We start from the raw sequence: 21,988 nt of genomic DNA on the forward strand, positions 1-21,988 counted from the left end.
TCTGGTTTCGAAACTCTGAAGGCAAAGTTCTTGGCAAAGACGGTAAGAAAAACCTTTTTGAGAAGAAAAAGGAGGTATTTATGGAGACCGAGGTATGGCTAAAAAATAACAATCATTATTTTTTAATTCTTGAAACGTGGGGAAGTGCATAAGCCGTCAATTTGTTTCTTGAAAACTGAAAAGACTTGATTAGACATAATTATGTCACGATTTTCAAAAACGCATGGGGATGCTGACAAGCATCGTAGGGATATGAACAGTTGCTTCCTTAAAGTTTCTTTATTGCTGGTCGCACTAAACAAACTTGGGGGGCAATTGTTATCCAAAAAACAAGCATGGATGACATGACAAATATTTAGTACACGTGGCTAATATCTGGCATAATTCATGCTCGACTATCGACCAGGAATACATCTAGTGTCACGATGTTCAATCTCTACATACGACCAGCCTGGTCGTACGAATGATATACGCGGAAAAGATCTTATGCCGTTATGATGGTATCCGAAATGATCTCCCATGATTTCCTGAGTATCCGATTATTTGGGAAATAATATCTGTAACAAATTAATGTAAATCTTCCTTGAGCCTATAAATAGAGGAGGAGGGCTCAAGGGAAATGGAACTTCTTCTTTTTTCTTGCTTTCGAATAATTAGAGATTAGAGTTATCCTATTTGATATATTGTATTTATCTTCAGAGGTTGTTAAAACTCATTGAACCCTAGTTCTTTGATCACTCATTTGAATTCAATATCAATAACAATTCAAGTGGACGTAGGTTATTACCAGATTCTGGGGCCGAACCACTATAAAACCTTGTGTTCTTTATCGTTTCGCCATCACATTATTTCCAACGTGTCTGTCCACATCAAGCAGGTTTGACTCCGTGTCAGTTGACCAAAATCAAGGTCAACAACAAGTAGGCATACGATTTATTAAATAACATGCAGTTAAAATTGCATCACCCCATAAATTTTTAGGAATATTCATAAAAAACATAAGGGCACAAACCTCAAGTAAATGATGGTTTTTTCTTTCAGCAATACCGTTTTGTTGAGGTGTATCACGACATGAAGAAGTGTGAATACTGCCTTTTTCTTTTAAAAAATCTCGTGGACATTTATTAAAATACTCAGTCCCATTGTCACTGTGAAGCACAACTATTTTAGTTTGAAATTGATTTTCAACCATTTTATAAACATCTTTGAAAAGTTGTTGATTTTTCAGATTTTTCTTTCATTAGATAAACCCAACATAAGCGTGTGCGATCATTTATAAATGTTACAAACTATTTCTTTCTGGTTAATGTGGTTATGTTTGAAGCGCCCTAAACATCACTATATATTAAATAGAATGGTTTAGAAGCATGATATCCACGTGATTTATAAAAAACACGATGACTTTTAGATAGAAAACAACTTTCACAATGCAAAGATGAATAATCAATGTTTTTAAACAAACTAGGAAATAGGTGCTTTAGATAAGGAAAACTGACCTAGTCTATGACGCCAAAACAGTATTTGCTCACGAACAGAAATTGAACTAATACTACTACTCAGACCAAGAGCTTGTTTATTCTGTAGGATATTATCATCAAAACAGTAGAGGCCATCCACCAACCTAGCACTGCCAATCATCGTCCCCAATGTCTTGTCCTGAAATTCACAATGGGATTAAAAAAAGATGACAGAATAGTTAGAATCTTTAGTGAGTTTGCTAACAGACAACAAATTGCAAGAAAGTTTAAGAGCATGTAAGACAGATTTTAGTTCTGTTTTCTTAGAAATTTTTATAGTTCCTTTATCATCTATAAGAGACAAAATTCCACCAGCAATTCTAACATTTTTATCACCAGGACAAGGACAACAAGATTGGAAAAAATTAGAGGCACTAGTCATATGATCAGAAGCACCATAATCTATGATCCATGGTGAAGAATTACTACTTGACTGAACCATAGAACCATTAGGAATATTAGATGAAGATGGATTGACAACTAGCAGCTTGAGAAGACGATCCATCTGCTCTTTGTTCAGAAATTTATCGACACTTTCTACTTCATTTGCTGAAGCTATTCTGCGATAGCTGTTATCCTTGTTATTTGGATTGCCGCTCTTCCAGTCGGTAGGTTTTCCATAGAGTTTCCAGCAGGTTTCTTGAGTATGGCGAGACTTGTTGCAGTAATCACACCAGACACGAGGCTTTTGTCCTTGGTGATGGAATCTGACAGCATTAGCTTCAGCAATAAGAGCAGAATTTTCAATAGATCCAGTCATGGTCTTCTTTCCCAACATAACTCCACGACGACTTTCCTCCCTATGGACCTCAGAAAAAACTTCTTCAATAGAAGGCAAGGGCTGTCGGCCAATAATTCTGCCTCTAACTTCATCAAACTCAACATTAAGACCTGCCAAAAACTTAAAAATTCTGTCACTTTCAACATTTTTTTTGTGGTGGTTAAAGTCCTCGGTACTTTTCCACTCATAATCACTAAACAAATCTAGATCTTGCCAAACCCTTTTCAGATTATTAAAATATTTAGTAACACTATCTTCTCCTTGTTGGATTCGCCCAAGTAAGGAGTTTTAATTCATAAACCTGAGATTGATTTCTAAAATCAGAATACATTTGACACACATTATACCAAAGTTCTTTCAATGTGGAATATCACATGTAATTGACACTTATCTCCTCATCCATGGAGTTAACGAGCCAAGCCATAATCATGGAATTTTCAGCATCCCACACATCATAATTGGGTTCAGTGGTGTCAGGTGCTTTGGTATCACCTGTGAGATAACCTATCTTCCCTCTTCCTCGAATATACATGCAGACAGATTGAGACCAACGCAGAAAATTATGTTCATTCAGTCGTATATTGGTAATTTGGATGGAGTGAATCAAAATGGGTCATTTTCTGGGCAGCAACAGGTAGTTTGGTGGCTGTTTGGATAGTGTTTTGGTCAATGGTAGTTTCAGAAGTATTGTCTGACATGGTGATAACTGGCAGCTAGGTTTAGGGCTAAGGATTGAATGATCTAGAGGAAAAGGGAACCTGATTCTGATACCATGAAGAACTATAGTAATCAAAGTTGTATGATTCTCATCTATATTAAAAAAATAATCGATACAACTGTGGCTTTATAACATTTATAAAGAGAACAAAAATAGAAAGAACAATATGATTTTAATGTAGAAAAATCAGCCTATATTTACAAGGTATATTTTATATTTACACTAAAATATATACTACCAAAAATAAAAGATTATACGATAAAATCTGGAGAGATTTAAGCATAATTGATATTTGACCAAATCTTAAGATTTGGCAACTAATTCGAAAATCTTCAACAACGCAATATTATATACACAACCTCCAAGTGTTCTTGTAGGTTTTTTGGGATTAATTCTTCTAATATAATTTTATTGAAGAATAGAAAGGCCAATATATAGGCAGATTACAATGTACAAGATAGCTAAAAATGAAAGAAATAAATATTACAACCTATGCTTAGCTATACAACACACCCTAGGTATTTACACATGCTATCGCTATTTCTAAACCCCCCTCAAGCTGAGTTGTATATGTTATACAAACCCAGCTTGGAATTAAATTCATCAAAGCTCGTTCTTGGTAGGGCCTTTGTTAGGATGTCGACAATCTATTTCTTTGTGGGAGTGTAGTTGAGCTCAATGATGTTTGAATTTACTTTCTAAAAAATGAAGTGTCGATCTATTTCAACGTGTTTAGTTCTATTATGGTAAGCCGGATTCTTAGCAATGTTGATTGCAGCTTGACTATCATGACACATCTTAAATGACTCAGGAGAGTCAATTCTCAACTCATTCATCAGCCTTTTGAGCCACATTTCTTCACATATACCAAGGCCAAAGCACGATATTCTGACTCTGCATTACTCCTTGAGACATTAGACTGCTTTTTGTTGAGTGACTAAATTACCCCATACATAGGTGCAATAACCACAGGTTGATCGTCTGTCGGTCAGCTCTCCAGCCCAACTAGAATCTGTGTAGACTTCTAAGTCTCAATTGTTGTATTTTCTGAAGTGCAAACCGAGACCTAATGTCATTGTCAAATATCTTAGAATACGACGAACTGCTTCCAAGTGCTCCTCGAAAGGATTGTGCATATGTTGGCTTAACAAAACTTTGTTCCTTTGAGATGTGGTTGACTTTGTGATAGTTTGTTGGTAGAGGACTCCCATGAAGTTGAAACAAATTTATGAGATTGATTGGCTGAGTTTGAACAGCCATGGAATTTGGAGATTGGATTTTCATGATGAATGGGCAACAGAGAAGGGTGTATGAATGGGCAGCGAAAAAAAAGATGTTTATGAACTCAAGATAGATGGAAAAAACTTAGCACAAAAATGCAACTCTTCTGATGAAATGGTGGGAGAACCCGAGATGAAGAGTCACAACCGAGCAGGAAGTGTCGAGGAGGAAGATGCTGGAGAAAGGTGGCCGGCGGTGCTGTCACGCGCCTACAAGCGTGCACGCGTGGGAGAAGACGTCAGGGAGTGTGGCGGCGCGTGTGACTCACACGCCACTCTTCTGGACCTCGACCTTTGGGGTTTTGCCGATCGGAGGTGGGGCAAGCTTTCTGGGCAGGAGGTGAGATTAGAAGACAACTCTAAAAATGATTTCTAAGTTTGAGCATAATAAAACTAAACCCTATTTTTTTTTAAGAAATGGCAGACAAAAAATGAGGAAGATTTCCCAATTTTGGACTACAAGTGCTCTGATACCATGTAAGTTTTTTGGGATTAGTTCTTCTAATCTAATTTTATTGAAGAATATATGCAGATTACAATGTACAAGATAGCTAAAAATGAAAGAAATAAATATTACAACCCATGCTTAGCTATACATCACACCTTAGGTATTTACACATGCTATCACTGTTATCCAAAAAATTAGCATTGATGACGTGGCAAGTGATCCCTAGACACGTGGCTGACACCTGAAAGAGCTCTGCTAGGGTATCGACCAGAGGATGCACTAGAAGCAGTAAGCCGCCCGGTCTTACCTGCGACCAGCCTGGTCGATGGTTCCGTATACAAAGTAATATTACTGTGAAGATCTTTGTAAATCCCGAATTTAACTCACTCAATCTCCGGAATATCCGATGATTCAGGGGAGAGTATCTGTAACAATCTTTTGTAATCCCCCTTGAGCCTATAAATAGCAAAAGATAGCTCAAGGAAGGGACTTTTGGCTTTTGAATTATTTGAGATTAGAGTAATTCTCCTTGGAATATTGTATTGTTCTTCAGAGGCTAGTGAAACTCATTGAGCCCTTGTTCTTTGATCACTCCTTTGATTCCTATATCAATAATAGTCTAAGTGGACGTAGGTTATTACCAGATCCTGGGGCTGAACCACTATAAAAATATCGTGTTCTTATTACTTTTTCGTCATTACGTTATTATCAACACATTCATTCATATCAAGCATATTCTGACTCCGTATCAGTTGACCAAACTCTGGGTCAACAATCACTATTTCTATAGTCCTTTAAAAGATTGTGCATGTATTGACTAACCAAGCTCACGTCAAATGCAATATCAAGTCTTGTGTGAGATAAGTAGATCAATTTTCTCACTAATTGCTGGTACATTCCATTGTCAAATGCCTTATCTTTTATTGCTTGTTTATATTTGCCTTTTGGTTTAACTGGGGTTGCCAAAGGTTTACAGCCACTCATTCCTGTTTGCTTGAGTAAATCTAAGACATTTCTTTTGAGATAGAACAATTTCTTGCTTTGTTCTTGCAACCTCCATTACTAGGTAATTGACCAAGTCCGAACTACCATTGTCATCTAAAGCATTCATCTCCTCTATCATTGCATTATGTTAACCAAGATGAGATATGACTTCACGAACAATTTTAGGAATAGAGATAGAATCAAGGGAAGCAATAAAAGAACAAGAGGAAGACGACAAGCCGTTATAAGAAACAAAAGAAGAAATAGGATAAGCACACTGTGTTTACCTTTGCGTAACACAATCATGAGATCATCGCTCGAGACTGGATCTGATGACAAAGGAGCGGGTGCAGTATATGAATCAAGAGATTGACGCTTGGAATAGACTTGAACAGTAGGAGGCTTAACGAGAGCTGATTCCTAGACGGGTGCAGAGGATGTGATAGAATAGACTAACAAATCATCATTCTCCCCTTGACGAGTGGGAATAGTTGAAGACAGAAAATAAAATGTGTCTTCCATGAATGTAACATTAATTGAGACAAGATATTTGTTAAGACTAAGACAATAACACCTATAACCTTTATGAAGATGAAAATAACCAAGGAAGATACACTTCAAAGATTTGAGATCTAATTTAGTGACATGCAGATGAACATCCCCAAAAAAACAAGTGCTACCAAATATCTTAGGGCCAACGGGAACGACTTATTGGAAAAAGGATTTTGTAAGGGGTCTCACCATGAAGAATAGATGATGGCATGCGGTTAATGAGAAAACATGCTGTAGCAACTGCATCGGCCCAAAAAGGTTTAGGAACATGCATTTGAAATAAAAAGGCTCATGCAGTCTCAAGAAGATGCCTGTTTTTATGTTTCGCCACACCATTTTGGGATGGAGTATCAACATAAGAGGTTTCATGAAGCATGCCATTCTAACCAATAAAAGATTGAAATAAAGCGAAGGTATACTCTTTGGCGCTATCACTTCAGAAAGTACGGATGAAAACATTAAATTGAGCTTTAATCTCAGCACAAAACACACAAAACAGAGAAAATAACTCATAATGACTTTTCATTAAATATAACTAAGTTACATGAGAATAATCATCCACAAAAGTAAAAAAAAAACCTAAATCCAAGTTTAGGCATCATAGGCACCACATTCGTTACAATAGAAGGCTTATTCTCAGCCATACGACCTTGAAATGCAGAAAAATAGTGGAAGACATAATAGAGAATACAAAGCAAAATAAATAACACACAAAAGCCAAACTTTGCCCCAAAAGAAGTCAAATAAGAGAAAAAGTCGAATGAAGATTCAAACAAATAAGACACAGACAAGCCCACTTAGCTCTGAGAAAGTAAACGAATGAAACCAGAGTCAACTTCCGGCAGGGATGCGCTTGTAGGCGCCGGTGCGTGGGAGAAGTTGCAGCCAATTGTGGCGGCGCATGAGCCATGTGAGACTCATACACTTGGATTCCGGTGACCAAACTTCAGGATGAGCAGGCCAACGACTAGGCATAATGATAGGTGGTGAGAACAAAATATCCCTCTAAATAGGGTTGCTGAAAGGAACCCTAAAGCATTGAAACCCTAATTTGTGTGTTTATGTGAAAGACCCAAAACAAAACCCTAATCTTGGAACAAAACCCTAATCTTGGAACAAAACCCTAATTTCGAAACCCTAATGCTCTGATACCATGTTTTTGAGGTGAAAAATATGTACTCTCTTAATTTTCAGAATAACACAACTAAAAATCTATCTTAAGAAACTATACAATCAGGAAACTACAATTAAATTAATTGACAGCTAAATATATCTAATATACACCTAACAATACTTCTCCCCTACTTGAAGATACACAAATAATTGACATTTGGCTAGTAGGTCTTTCCATTGGCTTATTATGACAAGACTTTCACTGAGGTGAGTGAAATATTTAAAATATTGTTAGGTAATGGAGATAGCTCCATAAAATTGTCTTGCACATCCCTGATCTCCCCTGAAGACATTTTTGGGGAAAATAAGATTTAATTTTTAAGAAAGAAACATCCATTATAACAAACATTCTTTTAGAGGTAGGATTATAATACTTGTATCATTTCTATGTGGAGGCACAATCAAGAAAAACAAAGTTCTTAGCCCTCGGTTAAAGTTTGGAAAGGCTAGGAGTATAAACAAAAAGAGTACATCCAAAAGCTTTCAATGTAAATCTAAAAATTTCTTGTTATTGGAAAAAGATTTTTTAAGCATTTTGAAGGTGTACTATGTAAAACTCAAGTAGGCATCCTATTTATTAAATATGATGTTATTAAAACAACATCTCTCCGAAGATACGTTGGAACATTCATAGAAAGCACCACAGCATGAGCTACTTCAAGTAAGAGTTTATTTTTTGTTTCGGGGTGACGACACATGTACATTGATGATGATTACGTTTTTTGTTAAAAAAATTTCTTGAAATACAGGACCAAAAATTAAAAAAAAAACCTAAGTATAATTGTATTTTTTTCTCCTTGAGATCAGGACCATTAAGCTTCATGCTAGAGCAAACCACATGAAATCATGACCAAATGTTTTTGTTGAGAATTCACAATTGAAAAAAGAAAAAAAAACTATTAGTTTGAAGGAGTGAACAAACTATGCTTACAATAGTACACTATACATAGTGAAGAAAGAAGAACGGTTAGAAAAAATAGTTGTAAGAAATAATTGTTGTAGAAAAAGAGTTGTGAAAAAAAAGAGTCATTGAGAGAAAATAGGAGTTGTAAAAACGAGGAAAGTTAGAAAAACGGTTGGAAAATAATATTAAAATATCTTAAAGTAAAATGTGGTTAAAAAAAATAATATAAGTTTTTAAAAAAAAAAAAAATAGGGAGCTCTCTAATTCTAATTTGGAGGGGGCTCCCTAAAATAGCTAAGGAAACCTTGTATATTTTAGATAAATATCATGGTGTGTGGCTGAGTAAATCCTAGTTGGATGATTGATTTATACCTTTATTTTATTTTTCACGTGGCAGGCAAGAAATTAATACTTAAATGTGTTTAACATGGTTTTTTATTTGTCTACCATATCTGAATTACATTGTAAAAATACTTGGATCCATGCAAAAGCTATACATCAACTCTTTATTTATTTATTGTTGCTTTTTTCTCTTGGTGCAGGTTTTGCTTGCCCATTCGTTCCATTCGTACCTGCAACTTGCATTTTTATAAACACATATTTACTAATCGATCTCGGGTAAAATGCCAAAATTCATTATCTTCCATAGACTTGAAACAAAAGATGAATTCATTGATAAACCATTGTGTGGTGTTTATAACTAAAATTTCATTTTCATATTTCTCAGAGCCACAACTTGGATCCGAGTTTCAGTATGGCTGATTATAGGAGCACTGGTGTATGCATTTTATGGCTGGAAGCATAGCTCACTATCGGATGCAGTTTACATTCCAACGACTTATGCTAACGAGATATATCTTCGTTCATCAGGTTCTTTGGCATAATCTTTTTTGTACAGATCCTACACCAATGAAAATAAATCACTTGCTTACTACTTGCTACTTACAATATAAGCATAATTTCCCAAAGAGATGTCTGGATTTGTGGTCCTTAATATAAAATATTTATTCTTATTTTTTTAAGCAACATTTGTACTTGTTTCAAGGAAGAGGTTTTTCCCACTATCCTAAAGTATAGTAAAAGAAATAAAACTTAGCACTAGTTTCAAGGAGGAATGTGAAAGAGAAGAACTACGGATTATCATTACCTCCTCGTTGGAAGGCCAAGTTATCTACAACCAGGTCAGTCATCAGAAAGTATTTTTTGAAATAACCACCCACGTTGCTCCTAAACGTGGGCTCTGTTAGGAACACCTTGGTCATGTCCTTTTGGCAGAAATAGAAGAATCTCGTGCCCTGTTGGCCTGGGTTCGACTTCAAGTTAAAGAGGTAATGAACCTCGTGAGTAGTAGGAGCATCCCACCCTTGGATTCGATAAAAGATATATAATGCTGAAAGCATTAGATATCCATTTGGTGTTATTTGCAATGGGACAATGTCAAAGTAGTTAGCAATGCCCCTAAAGTAGTCATGGAGGGGGGGGGGGGGGGGGGGGGAGTACTGCCTGCTTGAATATAATAACGCGACCAGGCGTTAAATGCGCCATCAGGGAGGTTAGCGCACTGGTCGGCCTGGGAAATAACCATGTTTATCCCCCTGATTCCATACTTCTTGGGGTACTCCTCAAGAGAGCTGCTCGTGAGGGTACTGGCAAGAACAATCTATCGGGGCGTTTTCTTCCTCTTACGAGGCCCCTGCCTGGCATAGAGCCTTAGGGTGTCAGTCACCTGCTCTGGTTCTTGCGGCGGCTGTTGTTGCTGTTGTTGCTGTTGTTCTGGACGCCGCCTTTATTGTTGTTGCGGAGGTTGTTGTTGTCGTTGTGGTTGCTGCTCATTGGTCGCATGCCTTATGACCTGAGGATCCATACTCGATCATTATCTGGTTTGTTTAATCCTAGCCATATCTGGGGAGCAGAAAACAACAATTACAACCTCTCCAACAAATGTAGACCTGCTCGTTGTCCTCCTTCTGGTTGGAATTCCGACCGGGAGTAGATCAACATAGTTAGGGTAGATAACAAAAGTCCAATCAGTATGAAGGAATTTCCTTATTCCTTGCTTTAATTCCTCAATTATTCGGCAATATTCCTGATTAGGAACAAAATGAGAATGCTCACCAGATTCATCAATAGGTTCTGAAATATTACGACTGAGATCAATGTTTGGTCGGGTTTGTTCCGCATCATCGACCAACATTTGTAGCAAATCCGGGACAATTGAATAATCATTTCCCTAGTGATTGCGTGCGTACATCTGATAACAAATAAATGGGAAGTGAGTTATTCGACCAGTTTATGTGTGTGCCTAATAAATGTGAGCTGCTTGAGAAACATGATCCTACACTCAAGTAGAAGTTAGGTTGGATCCAAAAGGCAGTTAAATTTTTTTTTTGCAAAAACTTTTCACTTACCTTTTGGAGAAAAAATTCCCACTATTTTTTCCAGAAAATAAAAAGCACTTTCTCCTCGATTTTTTCAGAATATTCTCGATGTATCAACACGATCAAGTATATCCCGAAGCCTAAACCATTTTCTTACTTCCCAAACAGATACTTTCCCAGAAAATCAACGATTTTTGCAAGGAAAAATGAATTTTCTTTTCTACAGTTTGCTCAAGAACACAGAAAATCCATAAATTCAAAATCCTCAAGAAAGCAGTTAAATCAAAGCATGAAGTTACAAAAGTAAAGCAAATGCGATCGCAATATCAAGAAACTTACTGTATTGAAGATTGAGAAAATGCTCTTGAGTAAAAATCGAATTTGGAGTTTGGAGAGTGAAGAACAAGGCTTCAGTTTGAGAGGATTTTAGAGAAAGGAGGCTTAAGAGTTTTCTGAAAGCATAAAGAATGAAAAGGGAAAGGCAGGGTTATTTATAGGCCATGGTTCGCATGCGAGTAGTTGGCATCATAGAGAAACTTTTCATCATTAGTTTCTAGTTGATATGACGTCAGACGCGTGGGAAAGTGAAAAGTTACATCCTTTTTTCAAAAAGTTCCATCATTGCTGCCTCGAAACGTGGTGTCAGATTGCTTTGGGAGCCCAAAAGTCGTCAATCACCATACCTAGGAAGTGTGATCATGACCTATAAAGGTGATGCTACAAATTTTAAATGTGTCAGAATGTGAAGAAGCGCCAACCTGGTCGAAGAATGCAAGTTTATCTAGTACTGGTCACAACAAGATAAATTTGGGGGGCAAATGTTTAACCCAATTTTGGACTTAGTGACGAGACATTTGAAGAAGACACATGACAATAAAACGACATCAAACGTTGAGAGTTGGTCGAAATGAGATAGCTGCTCGAGGAAGCCATACCAGCACAAGGAGTCATAATTTGCTTGGTCCAAGTGTCCTGCTTGAGAAGGAGCTAGTAAGCATTATCCATTGAAGCTGCTCAGAAACAGACCCTGCTTGATATGCAAAGACAATTTCACCAAAGGATCCGGATTTCGCGAGATATTGTGAAATATCCCAAGATATTTTTGTAACTGATATTTGAATGTATTTTTCTCGTATTATTTGAATTTATAATCAGTTGTAACAATCACACACTACTTGTGTAGGATCGATATTAATTTGTATGGGCCATTAGCCCAATAAGAGACTATAAATAGAGGTCTCTCTCAGTCATTATCAAAAAGTTCAATCAGAGGCTGAATTTGTGCGCACTTTACATACAAAACCATACTGAATTGTATTCTCTCTCAGGCTTAAGAAACTCAGCTGAACCTTGTTTCTTCTTAATCTTTAGTCTGAGACTTTCTTGATTAATAAAAGTGCAAGTGGACGTAGGTCATTACCAACTCTTGGGGCCGAATTGCTATAAATTCTGTGTAGTTTAATTTATTTCAGTTCTTTAAATTTATTTATATCGTTCTTACTGACTCAGTGTCATTGACCAAAACGCTGGTCAACACATGATATTTATTTTGGTGGAGCTACTGCTACTGTAGATGCAAGTCTATGAATGCATTCTTGAAAAGAGATTTGCAAAATAAGATGCCATTGTGGATGTTTATACGACACTTTGACCATGCTTTATCTATGTTACGTTACAACAAGATGTAATAACACTACAAAACTAATTAAATTGAACCGGTATTGAACCAGACAACTATGCCGTATGTGGATGATGAAATTTCTTCAATTTTCACAAGAATTTTTTTTACAAGGATAAGAAAGGATATACGACTCGGCGATAAATATATTGTCTTGAAGGATGATAAGATACCATATTACACTCTTTGTTTGGTCAAAAAATACATTGGTTTTGGATTAAAGCGCAAAGTTTTAATCTCCAACGATGAGGATGATGTGCGATGTGATTGCTTTTCTTTTGAGACAAAAGGAATTTCACGCAGACATATTTTTTTTTTCATTGAAGATTTTGGAGAGAATAAGTTTGCCAATTTGTTTAGTAAATAGACGTTGGTTAAAAGATGCTAAAGAAGTTCAATTGTTGACTCAAGGTAATGAAAGAAAGTGTTCTCATCATGAAGTTATTGAAAATTCTAGGTACGTTGGTGTAACCACACAAACTACTATCGCATCATACCTTGCTACAAGATTGCGAGAAGCATTTCAAAAGGCTATAAAAGTTATATCAGAGTTGAATGCATAATTGGAAAAAAAGCCATCAGATGAAGAGTTAAAACATCTTCAAAATGACGAAGGAGTGTTTCCTAATAATAGTTTGGACTCTCAGATTAAAAAAACAAAAGGCAAACAAACTACGGCTAGTTTGTTGAAATCATTCCCTAGAGGTGCAATGAAGAGAAAACTAAAAAATTCGCCATTACATTGCGAAAATTGTGGTGAGGTTGTACATGATTCAAGGATTTGTCCTAAGGAGCCAAAGTCAACTACTAAGAAAAAGGTCTTTCGAAGAAGAAGAAAAAAAATCAATTGGTGACTAGTGATATCTTTTGTATAATTGTTTGTAAACACTTTTTGTAATTTTAATATCCAAGAAGAACTATTACATAATTTGTGTCATTTATTATTATTATTTTTAATAAGTCTATTTATTATTAATTTAATTATAATTTTATATTAAAATCGTCCATTTAAAGAATTAGGTTTTATTCCAACATTTAATAAAAATTCAATATATGAAATTATTATTTTTAATTAATTTCAGCTACTACAAATAATTAGGGATAATAAATTTGACAATTAAATATTAAGTGCACCTCTTCAAATTGAAAGACCCTAACCACCTATATCCTAGATTTTTTAAAAAAAAAAAATTATTAAACATTTTTTGTTAAACATTAACTAGGGTTTAAAGTTATTATTGTTTGTTTTTAAATAAATTTCGAAATAGGAGAAAATATTTTAAATATGGTATTGAGAATTGGGAATTCTTAATGCACATTTTCAAATTCAAAGACTTTAACTATCTATATCCTAGCATTTAATAAAATATCATTGTATAAAATTATATATTTTTTATAATTAATTTCGACCACTACAAATAAATAGGGCTAATTATTATTATTATTTTTTTAAATATTTTAAAAATGGTATTGAGAATTAAGAAAGTTAATTCATTTGCATAATTAGGGTTTAAAGTCATTATTTTTTTAAATAAATTTTAAAATAAGAGAAAAATAGTTTAAATATGGTATTGAGAATTGAGAATTCTTAATGCAGCTCTTCAAATTCAAAGATTTAATGGCTCTAGCCAACTATTAATATCCTAGCATTTAATAAAAATTAATTATATAAAATTATATTTTTTTATAATTAATTTCGGCTACTAAAATAAATAGGGCTATTATTGTTTTTAATTTTTTTGAATAGGTTATTGAGAATTGGGAAAGTTAATTCATTTCTAATAATTAGGGATTTCATTGATTTAACTATCCATTTAATGACAATTTAATGTTTCTTTTTCGTGCAAAGCAATAAATGTAATTATTAATTCATTTTCTTTTCAAAAGTATTAATTTTCTATTTGGAATTGTGAAAGTTGTTAAATTAACATGAATAGGGTTTGGTCATTAAAATAACAAATTTTGCCTATATTAAAATAACAAAATTCAGCTACATCAATTTTATAAAACAAATTCTATTCGAAATTCTTAATAAAAATTTTAATGTTGGAATTGAAATATGTATAACAAACTAGAAAACACATTTCAACACTATTATATTAATCATAAACTAAACCAAAAACATTTTAAGAAATACATCAAGAAAATATTATAACAATCATAATAAAACTCTTAGAAATCTATTGACCTTGATTTGTAGTTTTACACTAATTATTATTTTGAACAATTAAATATTAAATATATGTTAAATATTAAATGTACATCTTCATATTCCAAGACTCTAACCAACTATTTATATCCTAGCATTAAATAAAAATTTATTAAATTATTTTTTTAAAACCCTAATTTTAGCTACAAAGAGTAATTGTTTTTTTTAAAAAAATTTATATATATATATATAGTTTTGAGAATTGAGAAAGTTTAATTAATTTGCATAATTATGGTTTACACTAATTATTATTTTAAAAAATTAAATATTGAATATATCTTAAATATTAAATGCACCTCTTCATATTCAAATATTCTAACCAACTATCCATATCCTAGCATTGGTTAAAAATTTATTAAATTTTTTTTAAACCCTAATTTCGGCTACAAAGAATATTTGTTTTTAAATTTTTTTTTTTTTAAATATAGTTTTGAGAATTGAGAAAGTTCAATTAATTCTCATAATTAGGGTTTACACTATTATTTTGAACAATTAAATATTGAATATATCTTAAATATCAAATGCACATCTTCATATTTAAAGACTCTAACCAACTATCTATATCCTAGCATTAAATAAAAATTTATTAAATTATTTATTTTAAACCCTAATTTCGGCTACAAAGAATAATTGTTTTTTTAAAAAAATTAAATATATTTTTGAGAATTGGGAAAGTTCAATTAATTTGCATAATTAAGGTTTACACTAATTATTATTTTGAACAATTAAATATTGAATATATCTTAAATATTAAATGCACCTCTTCATATTTAAAGACTCTAACCATTTATTTACATCCTAGCATTAAATAAAAATTTATTAAATTATTTTTTTTAAACCCTAATTTCGGCTACAAAGAATATTTTATTTTATAAAAAATTTATATATAGTTTTGAGAATTGGGAAAGTTCAATTAATTTGCATAATTAGGGTTTACACTAATTATTATTTTGAAAAATAAAATATTGAATATATCTTAAATATTAAATGCACATCTTCATATTTAAAGACTCTAACCAACTATCTATATCCTAGCATTAAATAAAAATTTATTACATTATTTATTTTAAACCCTAATTTCGGCTACAAAAGAATAATTGTTTTTTTAAAAAAAAATTTGAATATAGTTTTGAAAATTGGGAAAGTTGAATTAATTTGCATAATTAGGGTTTACACTAATTATTATTTTGAACAATTAAATATTGAATATATCTAAATATTAAACGCGCATCTTCATATTCAAAGACACTAACCAACTATCTACATCCTAGCATTAAATAAAAACTTATTAAATTATTTTTTCAAATCTTAATTTCGGCTACAAAGAATAATTGTTTTTTTTAAAAAAAAAAACTTAAATATAGTTTTGAGAATTGAGAAAGTTCAATTAATTTCCATAATTAGGGGTCACACTAAATATGATTTTGAACAATTAAATATTGAATATATCTTAAATATGAAATGTACATCTTCATATTCAAAGACTCTAACCAACTATCTATATCTTAGCATTAAATAAATAAAAATATTAATATTTCACAATTGTGGTTATTTAAACCCTAATTCCGGCTATGACAATTGTGGTGTACAATTAATATTGAAATTTTTGAAGATTAAAAATTTAAAATTATTGCACATGTTAAAATTCAAGAACTCTCATTTGAGATGATAATAACATTGTTCAAGACAATATATTTTTAATAAAAGGGTACAATATTAAAAATAAAATCAACAAAAGTAAACATAAAAAACATGTGGAAACAAAAAAAACAAAAAAAAACTACTTATGTTCGACCTTCCTCTTCTTCTTGGTGTGATTGTCTTCGTTCGTCATCTTCATTGTTTGGTTTTCGTTGATACGACGAAGAAATTCCATAGTTACCTCTTTGTGTTCTTCGTGTGGCACCCTCTCAATGTGTTCGCAAGTTCTCTTGATCCTTGCCAGTTCAATTTGCCATTTCTTTATTTCCACTTTTGTAAAACGCGCCATAATTCTATTCCTTTATAACAATGTCGCTCGACTCACAAGTATTAGAAAAATACTATTTTAAGGAAAAACTCAATGGAGCCTTGATAAAACATGCAATTTGGGCCCAATAGTTTAAAAATAAAAAATAATATGTCTTTATGCAATATTCAGAAATAAAATAAAGTTGTAAGTCCCACTGACGTAATTGAAATAAAAATCATAACATAAGTTCTTATTTATTCTTGGCGCTCAACTTGATCGTCATTCATTCATAGGACACTCCACGCCATACATATTCAGACGTCGGAACTCCCCATATCACTGCGCGTGCCAAGGAGAAACCCTATAGTTTACCTGAAAGGGAAAAAAAGAAGTGGGTGAGCTAGAAACCTAGTACGGAAGTACAACAAATACAACAATATCAAAGAAAGTGCTAGAAGAGCATATTCGTATCGTAAACTCAAGGCAAAACATATCATCTTCATACTCATAAATCATAATCATAACCGTAATCATAGTCATACATCATAATCATACTCTTTGTGATCATGTCACCCCTATTGTCCATGTCACATCTTGAGGTAACCAGCAAAAACATAAACTGGTAAGACCTCCTCTATGAGGTAAACAGGATCTCAGGTCCTCGAATAACCTTGGCACGTCCACCCTATGAGTTGCGTCATATCCTTAGTAACTCCTTTGTTGTGTCTTGTTCAACAGGCTAGCAACCTTTTGCTTTTCATTCATCATACAAGCACATGTATCACAGTTCCTATCAAAACATAGAATTCACATTTTTCATAGCACTTGACTTATTATAACATATGCTTTCCATAACACTTTATCTCTTGCAACATAACAAGTCATATCTTTCATGACATAATTCATACAAAATTCTAACTAACTTCTTTACCTCAAGTCCAAGCAATTTAAAAAGCAGGGTACTTCACAAGGAGCCTAGAATCACAATCAAACACTCATCTCAATATCAAGTAAAACTAAGCATACTATACAAGCATATCACACGTGTGGATGGGTCATGCGCACGTGGCACAAGTTGCACTGCAATTATAAACATACAATAATTCCACATAAAATCATAAAAGAATAATTCCAATTCTACTGAGTAATCCTCATTGGTTACAAAACAAGTACCATATATTTGATTAATTGGCATATATTTAAATGTAAAAATGAACTTGCATGTAACATGCATTTATTATTTAAATAAATAATAAAATCCCATTTATTATTTAAATAAAATAAAATGACCACATTTTTTCTATTTCTCACAAAATAATTAATTTCATAAAATACTATTATTCATTCTATCAAAATCACTTAATTATAAAATAAAACAATTAAAAAAATATATGATTTAGCCTTGTAAAAAGTAAAACCTCAAGGTCATAAGATTTTACATTAAGTCACAAATATATGTAAGTTGGGAAAATGCTAACTATACTCCCATTTGGTTAAATAATTCTTTGGTCAGCTTTTAGAAAAATAATTTTACTTAATTATTTTATGGATAAAAATTTGCATAATTATTTATGAGAAAATTACACATCAAAGTATGGAAAAATCATATTTTTCATATATGAAATTTAAGGCATAAATTATTAAAACATATATTTGATATCCTTTTAATTAAAAGAGATTTTCCATAAAGCTAAGAAAAATTCAGCAAGCTAAAGCATACTCAAAATCACAATTTTCTTTTGAATTATTTTAACAAATAAATCTAGTATACTTATATACCTTCATGCATTCAATAACACAATTTGCATGTAACAACAATTTAATTAAAATAAAAAAATAAACCTAAAAAATACATGTCTTGGTCGAAACCTAGCATGCTTCTATCTCTTTATTATTTCTAAAATTTACAATTAATCCTAGCATGTTTCTATTACCAAGTTTTGCATTTTTCTCTTTTATCAATCAACCATTAAAATAAAAAACACCAATAGCAACATACTATTATGATTTTCAACATAGCATCATACATAAAAATCCTAAATTGAATAAACATGAATCTCCATAATCTACCATTATTAGATTTCCAATAAAACAAGAATGGTTTTAAACTTTTCAAGAAAACAAATAACATCATAACATGAACATCAACACCTAAACATATATATTCTCTAAAAAAATAAAAATAACCACCCACAACCATGCTTATCATGAACCTACAATTAAGCAAGGATCAAAACACAACTTGTAAACCTATTCAAAACACCCTAGGCCGAAACCCTAAAGGCACAAAAGTATTATCACTCCACACATATCAATCTTAGCATGCTTTCTAAGAAAATAATAACTTTAAAATCATGACAAGAACATATGTTATCCAAAAAACAGGCATGGATGACATGGCAAACGTTTAGTACACGTGGCTGACATCTGGCAAGAGTCTTGTTCGACTATCGACCAGAAAGATGTCTACGGCGCTACGCTCAATCTTTATATACGACCAGCCTAGTCGTATACTCGCTATATACGGAGAAAATCTTATGCAGTTATAATCATATCCGAAATTATCTCCCAGGATTTCCTGAGTATCCGATTATTTAGGAAAGAATATCTGTAACAAATTAATGTAATCTTCCTTGAGCCTATAAATAGAGAAAGATAGCTCAAGGAAGGGGACTTTTTGCTTTCTAATTATCTGAGATTAGAGTTTTACAAGTGTATTAGAGCTATCACATTCGATATATTCTTTTGTTCTTCATAGGTTTGTGAAACTCATTGAACCCTAGTTCTTTGATCACTCCTTTGAATCCTATATCAATAACAGCTCAAGTGGATGTAGGTTATTACCAGATTCTGGGGCCGAACCACTATAATTTCTTGTGTGTTTTATTGTTTTTGTCATCATTCTCATTTCAACATATCTGTCCACATCAAGCATTTTTGACTCCGTGTCAGTTGACCAAAATCAGGGTCAACAACATATATCAAGATCATGATACCATAGGCATACCCTAGCCGAAACATACATGCTTATAACAACAACCAACATTTCAAGATCCATAGACAAAATTTTTAGCATGCTTCTACGCATAGTAACAAAATAGAATCATGAAGTCAAAATGCATAGAGGCAAAACCATCCAAACAACCAAAAATATAAAAAACATAAACAAAATAACAATAAATCATCACCATAATAATAAGAAGGTAGAATTCTCTATTACCTCCTTGATTGTGTTTAAGAACACTAAAGCCAAAAAGAACAACCTTGACACATAGTGATTTCGAATACCTCCAAAAAGAAAGAACAATTACTTAGAATGAGAAGGAGGACTATCCTTAGAGAATCAAAACAAGAACACAATCAAATCATACCTTATGATTTTCGAACCCTAGCCTCCTTCTCCTTCCTCTCTTTCTTTCTTTCTTTCTCTCCTTCTTCTCGAGCCCTCTCTCTACCCTTGTGCAGTCAGCTAGCACTACAAAATGGGGTCCTCTATTCTCTCTTTCCCTTATAAAACCCTAAGAGGAGATATCCTCATTCAAATCCCTATCCTCCCCTTTGATTCTTTCCCCTCAATTGAAGTGATGGAGCACAAAAAGAGAAACTGAATCCCTTGCCTTGACCGACTACCCATCACTCCCTCTCTCTCTATGTTTCGGCTATGTGTGGCCTTTTCACACTAACCTCTTCATAATTCAACCTTCTATACTTAGCACAAGCCAATCAAATCAAAAGCCTTACCCTATTTATCTACTTCCTAGATTTAAATTAAAAAATAATTGGAAAATAAATTCCCTCTATTTCCTTCTCTTCCACACGTCAATCTCCTTCCCTATTTCTTTCCTTTTCTTCTTTTAATTACTTGATTAAATAAATAAATAGTTGTACGCCCTAATTTTCCACTGGCTATTAGCGAGCTGAGATATGACATAATTATATCAGCCACGTGGATACCACGTGGCCGGAGCTGCTGTCGTCAAGACCTACCTCTTTAGCTCGGGGTAACCAAAGGTTTACCAAGATTATTTAAGGGCCAAGTCAGGAAAATAAAGACCGCAGGTCAAGAAGGCGTCCAGCTCGAGGCACGAGCTGGAGTTGGAAGCTGTGACCCTTTATAAAGTCAACCACGCAATGTAAACGTGCATATATCAGACATCACGTGTCTGATATATCCCTGAATTCTCGGACACGCTGCATGAACGTGCGTGTTCAGGCACCCACGACTGGGTTGGGTCGTGCGGCCCATTATCCCCCTTACCTATTGATTAGACCACACTTCATTTGTCAGGTTTTAGGAATTAATCATGAATGTCACAGAAGTGACATGACGGGTCAGAAGGTCACGGGATGACCCCCCTTACCAACTCCCAGGTGCCCTCTCCTATAAATATGGAGATCCTGGGAGTTGCAAAGGGTTGAATTCTATTGTGTAACAAAATACCCTGTAAAGAATACCAGAAATATAACAATAATATTGGCTGGTGGAGTAGAAGGATTTTATCTTTGAACCACCTAAAAAACGTATTTGTGTCATCAGTTCATTTTAAGATCATCCATCTGTTTCGGCTCATTATTCAGCACTAATCTCTTTCTCTTATTTTCTTAATTACCTGTTGGCGAAGAATCGCGTCAACAGTTTGGTGCTTTCATTGAGAGCTAGTTAGATTGGTGCTATCGCAAACATCCAACTATGGTGACCACTCGATCAAGACACGGTAACGAGGCGGAACAACATGATGGGCAGGAGGCTCATCATGCCGCCATCTCCGGTGAGCAAAACCTTGAAGTTCAGCAGCGGCCGGGCAAGCAGCCAATAGGCCAGGATGACACTGGAAGTTCGGCACCCCGGCCACCTAATCCAAACCCGGATTTTTACACGGCAGTAGAGATGGAGAATGCTCAGCTGAGGAGTCAGCTGGCGAAAGCTAATCAGCAAATTAAGGAGGTGTTGGCCCGACTACCCCCTCTTACAACCGACGCTAACGTCGGAAAGAGGCAAGGCGAGACTCATAAGTCCCGCCGGGGTAATCGGTCCAGGGCTAGCCGCTCGGCCAGACCTCCGACACCCAACTCTACTCCCTCATCGCACCGCCGAGAGGAAAACTTCGAAGAACTACCCAGGGCCGAATAACAGCATAGCCGCTCGGTCCGAACTTCAACTCCCAGCTCACAGCCAGCCTCGAGCACGCCCAAGAGGGCTTGAGGGAATTCTAGAAGGGGATCCGGGGAGGGCTCACAGCGACAGCCCATCTCGGCTAGCTGTCCTGCGCCCCGTCCAGATAGCCAGGCGCAAGGCCCGCAAGTTGGCAGGGCCGAAAGGCCCCCACCTAACCTGATCCGCCCTGACGGAACCAGGATTGCATCCCCGGTCAGACATCCTCCTTCACCAATAAGATATTCGTCACCTCCTCGGCC

At 34.3% G+C, this 21,988-nt stretch overlaps 1 protein-coding gene across 5 annotated transcripts in view; it reads left to right on the forward strand.

Moving 5' to 3' along the window:
* LOC133823206 (cationic amino acid transporter 4, vacuolar-like) overlaps positions 1-21,988 on the forward strand; it is a 93,031-nt gene that overhangs the window by 20,073 nt on the left and 50,970 nt on the right. For all 5 annotated transcript variants that reach the window (XM_062255835.1, XM_062255837.1, XM_062255838.1 and 2 more), the window contains 2 exons: positions 8,900-8,975; positions 9,085-9,227. In XM_062255835.1, coding sequence (XP_062111819.1) covers positions 8,900-8,975; positions 9,085-9,227 — 219 coding nt within the window. The remainder of the gene's footprint in view (positions 1-8,899; positions 8,976-9,084; positions 9,228-21,988) is intronic.

The sequence above is a fragment of the Humulus lupulus genome, chromosome 3 (genome assembly GCF_963169125.1).
Source record: "Humulus lupulus chromosome 3, drHumLupu1.1, whole genome shotgun sequence".
Lineage (NCBI taxonomy): Eukaryota > Viridiplantae > Streptophyta > Magnoliopsida > Rosales > Cannabaceae > Humulus > Humulus lupulus.